This window comes from Glycine soja, chromosome 14 (assembly GCF_004193775.1).
Source record: "Glycine soja cultivar W05 chromosome 14, ASM419377v2, whole genome shotgun sequence".
NCBI lineage: Eukaryota > Viridiplantae > Streptophyta > Magnoliopsida > Fabales > Fabaceae > Glycine > Glycine soja.
In genome coordinates, this window is record NC_041015.1 from 2,248,873 (window position 1) to 2,258,985 (window position 10,113).

Here is a 10,113-nt window from a genome sequence, read left to right on the forward strand (position 1 = left end):
CCCAATTTTAATTGTCTGAAAATTAGGATTGATAAAAATAGAAAAAAATATTGCATTGTGTGGCTGCACGCCGAGGCACTTTTCTCGCTGGAGCATGTGAATACGTGATTTTGGTGTCGTAATGTGCAAAATGGGTTCCTGGAACTGATTGTGGATACCCCAGAAATCTCAATCACTAGACAAATAAGTGTGAAGGAACATTGAGATCATAGAAAAATTAGCATAGTTGTTGAAATTCGATGCAAACATACGTGCCAAGAATCAACATCAAATTAGTGTCCTTTTTTTTTTTTCCTTTTCCGGGCCGGGGTAGGAAGAGCTTAGTACTTTGAAATGCGATAAACTCTTCCATTTATTAGTTCTTGGATTTTACTGTACCATGTTGTAATCTTTCTTCCACGTGATACTTCCTCACTCCGGTACAGAAAAAAATATGTTTATGCTGTGTAATTTCCAATTTTTTTTCATATATCTATCAGATTGATGTGCACTATAACATGACTTGTGTGATTTTGAGTGTCAAAAAACTCAAAATAAAAGAAAAATATACACGAAATCATTTCACTAGTGAATAGTAACACTTTCCGTGATGAATTAAATAAAAGAAACCTAAGTGTACCATCATTGTCTTCTCTAGTTTTTTACTTGTGACATGCATTGATAATAGTAGTTTGTGGAACCTTTAGCCAAAACCACGTCTTATTCGACGTCCACACCCAACCCAATTATTTTCCACTTTATGTTGATTTATTATTGTTTTAGATTACTTGTACTAATTGTAGTGTTGTATTAATGGTACAGGCTATACGATATAGTATTTTTTTAACAAAATATTTTCTATAAAAAAATACTACCAATACAAGTTAGAGTATTTGTTGACTATTATTATGCCAAACCCTATTCACTTTTTGTGCATTAAGAAGTCTAATAGTACATATTTATTGTGACAGTATTATGAGTAATAAATTTTAACAAACATGCTACTTCTCACACTTTAACAAACACTAGGAGTAGGTTTTATCTTAATTCTCAAACTTCATTTAGAATCAAACACCCACAACATGAATAATGAATATCGCCTGATCTCGTTTGTCAAAGCACATTGTATTTGCTTGGATTATGAAAGTCGCCATTCTATATCTGTCTATGTGTAGACAACACGATCAATGCCTGTCTTTATTCTACTCTATCTTATTCTTATCACGTATTTGAATGAGTCTGCTATTAACAGGTGTTTTGAAGTCCTTTTCTAGTTTTATTCATAAGTGGAAAATTTATCAACATATTACATCAGCTTAACTGGAACAGAAGAACGTACACATGATAACGCAATTAATATTTATCACCCTTCTGACATTGTTCGAAGAATTCTTTTATTGTATAAAAAATTGTAATTTATCACAACTTAAATTTACCTCTATCTATTCAATCAACTCTTTATGTCCTAAAGTTACGGCAGTTAAAATTAGTCAACAAACTAAATTTATATCATTTTTTCATTCATCTTTATCCTATAAATACAATCAATACTTGTTTGATTCCATTTCTTTCAATCATTAAATTGAATTGCCCAACTAGAGACTATAGTTTCAGTTAACTCTATCGTTCTCGTATACAACACACGACCCAAATACGGGTGTACAAAAATTATTTCTCTAAAAAAAAAATCCAAACCAAACTGATTTCGAACTATTTTAATCTATTTGGTTTTATATTTTAATAGTAAAACTGAATTAATAATTAATTCAAAAACTGACTAATTTTAAAAAATTGATTCTAAAAGTCAAATTGGTTTTTAAATTATTTTTTTCAAATAAAAAATATTTAAATGAAAGTCAATTCGGTTAATCAAACTAATTTTATAACAATAATTTGATTAACTGAATTAATTTTATAAAATAGTACATTCATTTTTACTTAAATTAATTAAAAAAACAAATTTAATTTATGGTTCAATTATAATCCATTCAGTCAAAAACCCGACTTTTTTGCAAACCTCTAAACCCAAAGAATTGACATCTTGAACATAAGTTATTGGAATATAAGTAGCACTCAAAGCTGCAGCAGTCACTATTTCAAGAAAAAAAAAACATCCAATAAGGTTAGGGTTGTTTGGTTTGACTGTTTTATGTTTTCATTTTAATTAGAAATTGAAAATGGTGATGAAAATGCGTGTGATTAGATTTTTGAAAATATTTTAAGTGAAAATGTTTTCTCAAATGAACCAAAAACTGGAAACAATAAAATCTCATTTTCAGTGTTTTTAGTTGAAACCAAAAACCTCATTTTGAGTAAAATGAAAATACGGTGATAAGGAATATAATTTTAAGCAAATCTAAAAATACATTTCTTTTTGAAAATATATTTTCAATCTTTTTATTTCTTGAAAGCAGAAAACAAGAAGTCAAACCAAACATGTTTTCAGAATTCTAATCTTTTGAAAATGAAAATAGTCTTCAGAAAATAAAAACAAGAAATGAAAATAGAAAATGAAAATGCAAACCAAACACGCCCTTAAGAACTTGTCCCTGTACATAGTTTGGTCAAAATTAGTGACAATTCAATCACATGAATCAATAGTGATCACAAATAAATAATTAATATGTCGAAATTAAGATTGAATTATTTAAGTATTATTTGAGTTTGATTCTTAAAGAAACAATATTTAGTCAAACTTTATTTATTTATTTTTATCAAACTCTGAATTAATAATTTTTTTTTTCATGAATCGAAAGATTAAGATAAAATAATTATGAACATTAAGTTGGAGGTATAATATGTTTGATTGATATTTTATTTATAATGTAAACGTAATATTTTTAAGCTTTATTTTTTTGTCATTATTTAATTGGTATGTGGTATTTATTAATTTTATTAAAGACTAATCTTTATTAGAAATTTGATTGACCACCTATACTATACTTTGATCTGTCTTATTAATTATATTTTTTTAATTCACAAAACTTCAACTTAAAATCTAATTAAAACATAAGTCTAATTCCATTAATATATTGATATTTCATTATATTTTCTTGAAATAAAATTTATTTCTCCTGCTTAAATAACCTTCTAGTCTGTTCAAAACATGATATTCTTTTATCATTTAAAGTTTTTTGTTTGATTTTAATTCTTATATTTTCTTGATTTAATTCTTTTTATCAAATGACAACATAACAACATATTAAATCATCAGATAACAAATTTGATCACATATAAGTTTTTCTTAAATGATGCGATAAGTAATTTGATTGTGAATATCATGATCAATTAGCTTAATTAACAATAAAAATAATAAAAAAAGGTACTACTATCGAAACAAAGGTGTTTAAAGAACTAAAAAATAACATTGATAGTATTTACATTTGAAATTTTGCAAATAAAGAGGCGAGAAGCCCTAGCCATTGCACCTATTGGTGGCGGTACTTGGGTGCTTGGCTATGGTGTTTGAATGAAAAAAGGGAGGGAATTATTCGTTGGTAGTTACAGAAGCCTTCACCAAACACCGATTTCCCCCATTCAGTTCCAGCAAACGATGTCGCATTCCGATCCTTCAAACAGATACTCCTACACCCCCATTCTAAACTGGAACCCTCAAGTTCACCACTACTTCCTCAAAGCCTACGGCGCCGACCACTTCTCTCGCATCTCCACCGCGCTAACGTACGCACTACGCACTACGCACCCTCAAAGCCTATTATTTTGCTTCCAACTCTTTGATTTTTATTCAGCTTTCGAATTCGCAGGCGCCCTTCTCGCTACTCCTGCATCCGAGTCAACACGCTCAGGTCCACCGGCGACGCCGTCATCGACAAGCTACGCTCGCTCGTGCCGAATGCTGACGTGCCACCGGCGCAATCCGATTCCGGAGATGACGTGGCGAATCCGTTGAAGGAGTGTTCGGCTGCTGCTGCTGCTCCAATTTCCAAGTGTGAGATTCCTGGACTTGATTATGTGGTGTTTGTTTGGGGTTCGGGACCGCGCCGCATCGATTACGGCGATGCGCCTCCCAAGGAGGTCATTGTTAGTAGGAAGTGTGCTGAGGCAGTTCTTCGAGGTGCTCAGGTTAGTGAATAGTACTATTACCTTTGCCAATTGCCAAATTCTATGTTGTATTGGGGGGATTAAAGTTTATGGCGAAGAATTTGTTTGGCTCCTAATGTTAGTTTTGCTTTTAGGTGTATGTTCCTGGTGTGATGGCTTGCAGTGCTCATGTTGAGAAAGGAGATACAGTTGCGGTTTCGGTTGCTGTGGAGAAGCAGGGTGCTGATGGGGGATGGGGTATTGCTATGACACGTGGCACTGTTCTCCAAGGATCTGAGACAGGTAACAATTGTGTGTTTGTGTCTGAATGCTGTAGACGTTTAGGTAGACTTTAATTTTAAACTTGGCAATCAGATACGTAATTGTTTAACCTGAAAAACCATCAGTGGATAATTGGATAGCCATCAGGGAGATGAAATTGCATTTTCAAAGAGACATGGTTACATTTTCTAATAATAGAGTTTTAAATAGTAAGACATGAGTGGATTCTTCTTTGTAGAAATCATGCAAAGGATGCTTTGTTTGTAATCAAAATGGTTTGTTTAGGAGGAGGATAAATGTTTCTGTTGAAGTAAACTTTTGGAATATGGTTGATAGGATTTTGTATTTTTCTTGTTTTACAGATCCTTATTATTTTGAACGAAATGGGCTTTATATTGGGCAAGGAACAGCAATATTGTCAAGGGCTGGGATGTTCCGAGTTTCTGAAGGAGTTGGTGTGGATATGAAGGATAGAGTATATGAACTGCATTCTTTTCATAGTAAATTTCATCTCTCACTCACATGTGATATCATATTCTTGTCTTGGGCAGTATTTATTATTTTTGTCTTTCTTTCATCACTTCATGATTTGTAATTATGTTTGTGTTTGTTTCATGTTCAATAAATGCTCTAGTAATTATTCATTTTTCTTTATTTCTTTTTAGTATATGTATCATTATTTATTTATTTATTTTAAAACATATACCTAATTTGTTGTTCCCCTCTTCATATGCATGGTTGTGCTTAAGTAAGATATTGAAGCTTGCTTGAATTACTTTTTGTATTTTTTGGCTGCAGTTGAATTGGCTTGAACCTTGAAGCTTATGAAATTTTTATAGTATGATATAATGTGGCATGACAAAGTTAACTTTTTTTTCCAAATAAATTTGAGCAAGGAAGACAGCTTTACTTTGATCTAATGAATTTCAACACATGATTAGTTTAAGATTACTATAATCTCATTAGTTGGTGTTGATAATGATTGCTGCTTTAGTACGGAGTTGATCAAGGAATTTCAGAAACTGAAGATTACATTTTTTTTTTGAAGGAGTGTTGAAACCTGTTTCTCTGCTTTTGGAATCCTATACTGAACTTTTGTCTTTATCTTTTGCTGTTTGGAATGTTAGTGAAGAACATTAGATATTGTTTTAATAATTGGCATCTGTTATGCATATCTGAGGAGATTATCTTTAAGAAATTAGATTTTACATGGTCTCTCACTTGGTAAGTGGAGGGGGTGGAGACTTGTCTAGCTTGTATGAAGCCTACAGATTTGTGATTATAGGTGAGATAGAATCTGGTGTGCTGTGGATATTTTTTTTTCCAGAGTTTTCTTATGTAATTTTATATGGTCCTTTTCTGGTCTGCCTGTGCAGCCATTTATTTGTTATTTTGCTCTGTCTATTTAATGCTTTTTTCCCTCTGTAGAGGCCACCACTCTGTTTAGTCTAGAACTCCTGGGTTAATCCCCTTAGTGGCATTTATCTTTGCTCTCTTTATGTAATTGGAAATTTTGTAAAGTATTTGTGGTTTTGAAGCATGTGTATAGCTGATGTCTTATTGTTTCTTTTTCTGTTTTCCAGATGTGCTTGAGGGAGAAATATTTCTTCAAAACCTGCCAAGTATTATTGCTGCTCATGCTTTAGGTACATAAATTGGAGTCTCATTTCTTATTTTCTGACTTTGGAGTGATTTCCATGCAATGTTATTGTTGGCCATTTGTTTTCCTTGGTAGTAAATGATTTTTTACTATATTCCTCAGCAAGCACTCCAGATTAAAACACAACTGAGAGAAGTTGGATTTGAACCATCGTAGTATAATGCTTTTCTGGCAACCATGTGGGCCTCAGAACATGCCCTTTTAGTCGGGGATAGGTCTTGCTATGGTCTCATCCGCTACTGAGTAATTTAGATTTTCTGGCATGTGATTGATAAAGCTGAATGATAATAATTGTTTACTTTGCTCTATTGGTTTTTCCCTTTTCATTGCTGTTTTACTATTCTTCTTATTTTAAGAAGGATTGAGGATTCCTTATCCTCTCATCTCTTTGTAATTTTTTTTTGTTTTAAAAAATTTTCTTTATATAGATTCTTTTTTATACTACAGATCCACAAAAGGGTGAGCGGATACTAGATATGTGTGCTGCCCCAGGAGGGAAAACAACTGCAATTGCAATACTTATGAAGGACGAAGGAGAGATCATTGCAACAGATAGATCTCATAATAAGGTGAATATTCTGAACTCTAGTAAAAACTTGCCATTCCTATATGCTTGTTTGAACTCAAGTATACTGCAGTAACTGGATGTTGTGGAATCATAGCTTAACATGCATTTTCATATTGTTCTATCTTCTGATTTATTTTGAAGTTTCATTGGTGGCCAGATTTCTGTACCCTGTTTTTGATACACAGAATATTGGTTATTTTGTTATGATTATGATAAATATGATAAATTAATGGTGTGCAGAGTTGTAATAAATTAATGGTTTGTTAACATATCAACTTTTGATGACTGTCTAGGTGCTGGATATTCAGAAATTGGCAGCTGAAATGGGCTTGAGTTGTATAAAGACATTTAAATTAGATGCTCTTAAATCTGTTTGTCGAAGAGATGATATTGATACTTTTACTGATCCGTGCTGTAATAATGCCAAAATTGATGTGACAAATCAAGTGTTGGATTCACCAAATTTGCAAGTAGAAAGAGTGTCACCCCTTGTTACAGAAGGTTTAAACTCTCAGACTCTAGAGGAACATTAAATGTCTTCATTTGCTACTTGCCGACTTGTTCATTTACACATGATATAAAGCATTATTGGGTCCTATAGTTACATTAAATTTATATTTTTATTCAATGCTAAAGCTGTACTATCAAGTGCATTGGAGTTATACATTTAATCACACTAATTGAATTGCTCTTATTGTCTAACATTCTGTTTTATGTTGAAAGTAGTGTTTGCTAAATGCAAAGATCAAAGAAAATTATTCTTAGCAGAGCAAAAAAAAAAAGAAAATTATTCTTATATTTTCAAATATTATGCTTGATTAGATTTATTGGATTTCTGTTGGCTCATTTCTACTGTGCTATGGTTTGTCACTTTCCCGTTTTATATTTTGTTATATACACAATAAGCATTTCTGTATCAACAATTTACAAATGCATTTTTAAAGATAAAGGCAAAAAACCAAATGGAGGAGCTTATGTTAGCAAAGCTGACATCCGGAAGAACATGCGAAGAGCACGAAATGGACCTGGAAGAAATCAGTGTGTGGGTGGTAGGGTTGATCGTTCAAAAGGTTTTTCTCCTGACAGTTTTGACAGAGTTCTTCTTGATGCTCCCTGCTCTGCCCTTGGTTTAAGGCCTCGATTGTTTGCTGGAGAGGTAGAAGTGGATCTGCGTATTGAAATTTATCCTGCATTTACTTGAATTTACACACACGTGCTTAGACCAATCTAGATTTATTGGTGCAAATATAGATAGGATAAGGGGACTACTGGCTTATCTTAAAGTGGAATTGTGTTCTCATTTTTCTTTTCTTGATTTATACCACCATTAGTTTTTACTACTAAATCCTGCACAAATAAGTGTATATCTTAACCTTTGCCTGAAATACAGGAATGTGTAGAAGTAATGGTTATTTCAATGTAATTGGGGAAAAACAATTTATTCTATGGTAAATTCACCCTTTTTGCCCAGAAAGTGTAATTTGTGAAATTGTCAGCATGAATTATATATCGGTCAATGTGATGCATAATCATCATCTCTGTCTGGGTGGTTAAGTTAGTTTTTATTGTTCATTTTTATATAAAAAAAATTAACCCACAAAAAAGTTGTTTTAAATAAAAGAGGAATAACCATGCAATGCCATTTGTTTTTGGCAGGAAACAATTCAATCTTTAAGAAACCATGCAAAATATCAGAGAAGGATGTTTGACCAGGCTGTTCAATTAGTTCGACCTGGAGGAATAATTGTCTATTCCACGTAAGTATGCATTTTTGTTGATCACATTGTTCTGTGCATGCTCACAAGTTTCTATTACAATATGCGATCATGTTTCTTTCCTTTCACTTTCTCTCATACCAAACAACCTAAAAAATCATCTCACTTTCCATTCTTTTTCTTCCCTTCTTTCTTTCTTTTCACTTTCTTACCTAAACTAAACATGACATTCGTAATTTTGAAATGTATTTGTAATGGTCTGAAATATATTTTATTTAGTGTCTAAGTTGCTTCTTTGGAATCTGCTTCCAGCCAGACAGCTTAATACAAGAAAGATTTAAGAGATTTTTTGTTTTCAATTATCAAGATGTTTGTTTTGTACCTATGCTGCCTCAAACCATTATGTTATCTTTGGATGGGCACTTCTGAAGTTTTATTTTACCCCTTTTTAGTTGAGACGTTTCTTTAAAACTGATTTGTTGATGGCTATTATCTTATAACAGTTGTACGATTAATCCTGGTGAGAATGAAGCATTAGTTCGATATGCTTTGGATAAATACAAATATCTGTCATTGGCACCACAGGTTTGATGCTAATTCTTTGCAGTCTCAATTTCCTATTTTGATTCTTTTGAACTGATTAGGCTTCTATAATTCTCGGGCTGAATTACTATCTTGATTATACATGTAATTAATTGAAGGATGATCCCTCTTATAATTTATAAATAAGATGGGTAAGTGGTGAGTACAAACAAATTTTGATGTTTAGTTTGTCTGTAATGAATTATTAGTTCACTTGGTTGAGTTATTCGGATTTGCTATTTGATTTATTCCAGCACCCAAGAATTGGAGGACCGGGTCTAGTTGGTAGCTGTGAATTTCCTGATGGATATATAGAGTAAGCCCTTCATCCATTTGTCCATGATTGTGCATTTTTATTTCTCCCTTACATAGACGATCTTGTATGCACACTCATCTGTGATGCTGTTTAGTATTGTTTGTGGATATACCTTTCTTTTCTTTTTGTCCAAAAAAGAAATTCAGTGCCAATTTTTGGTGCACACCATGATGTCTGTGCAGGGAGTGGTTACGACCAGGGGAGGAAGACCTTGTTCAGAGGTTTGATCCATCGTCTCCGCTTGATACAATTGGATTTTTTATTGCCAAATTTCTCGTGGGGTCTAAAGATACCTGACAACTATTCATGAGTTGGCGTGGATATATGTTTACTTCATAATTGCCACTGAAGGAAGCCATCAAGTTTTTTTATGATTGGCCTCTGGCAACAGTCTGAGAGCTTCTCATATGTCCATTTGGAAAATGAATTAAGAAAATTTCAACAATCTAGATGCACGGCGAATAAGTTGACAACTATTCATGATGTTATGTACTGTAGCTCCCATTTTGCATCTGTGCATGTACCCATATATTGTCAACTTATTGGATTAGTTCGTTTAAATTTATTTGTTAAAAAATACTTATTTTTTATAAAATAAGCAGTTTGTTGTTTTTTTTGTGTTTATTTAAACTGTTTCTGTTTTTTTTTTAAAAAAGTCTTTTTGCTTATTTTGAAAAAAAAAATCTTATCTGCTTATTGAATAACTTTTTTTTAAGTACTTATTTCAAAATTGTTTATTTTTATCTCCTATTCGAAACTCATTGAGCGTAACTTTGCGTGTGTAATAGATAACTGATGTGATTAGATGAAACACTCCAGTCATACATAATTAAGATACAGAGCGTACAAATATATTTCGGCAATTCCCAAGCCTTATTACTGTTTTTCAATGTTATATATAATCTTTCTTTGTGCTTCAAACTTTTTAAATATGGGAAAAGTGCCTTAGTAATTATCAACTGGTCAATAT

The 10,113-nt window shown here is 32.3% G+C and overlaps 1 protein-coding gene across 1 annotated transcript; it reads left to right on the forward strand.

Annotated features, from left to right (window-relative positions):
- The first annotated feature begins 3,364 nt into the window (after window positions 1-3,364).
- Window positions 3,365-9,767, forward strand: LOC114385363 (putative methyltransferase NSUN6). Its single transcript, XM_028345410.1, has 12 exons — window positions 3,365-3,660; window positions 3,744-4,062; window positions 4,176-4,323; window positions 4,665-4,802; window positions 5,886-5,948; window positions 6,410-6,531; window positions 6,824-7,031; window positions 7,475-7,686; window positions 8,187-8,287; window positions 8,749-8,830; window positions 9,082-9,143; window positions 9,326-9,767. Exons 1-12 carry the CDS (start codon window positions 3,449-3,451, stop codon window positions 9,438-9,440), a joined length of 1,782 nt encoding a protein of 593 aa, XP_028201211.1. The 5' UTR covers window positions 3,365-3,448; the 3' UTR covers window positions 9,441-9,767.
- Window positions 9,768-10,113: the final 346 nt, after the last annotated feature.

What these genes read in the sequence shown, in the direction of transcription:
- LOC114385363 (XM_028345410.1), top strand. Translation starts at nt 3,449, where the DNA reads ATGAAAAAAGGGAGGGAATTATTCGTTGGTAGTTACAGAAGCCTTCAC. An exon ending in TATTGCTGCTCATGCTTTAG is followed by an intron (nt 5,949 to 6,409) that starts GTACATAAATTG and finishes TTTATACTACAG; the next exon opens with ATCCACAAAAGGGTGAGCGG. An exon ending in GGAATAATTGTCTATTCCAC is followed by an intron (nt 8,288 to 8,748) that starts GTAAGTATGCAT and finishes ATCTTATAACAG; the next exon opens with TTGTACGATTAATCCTGGTG.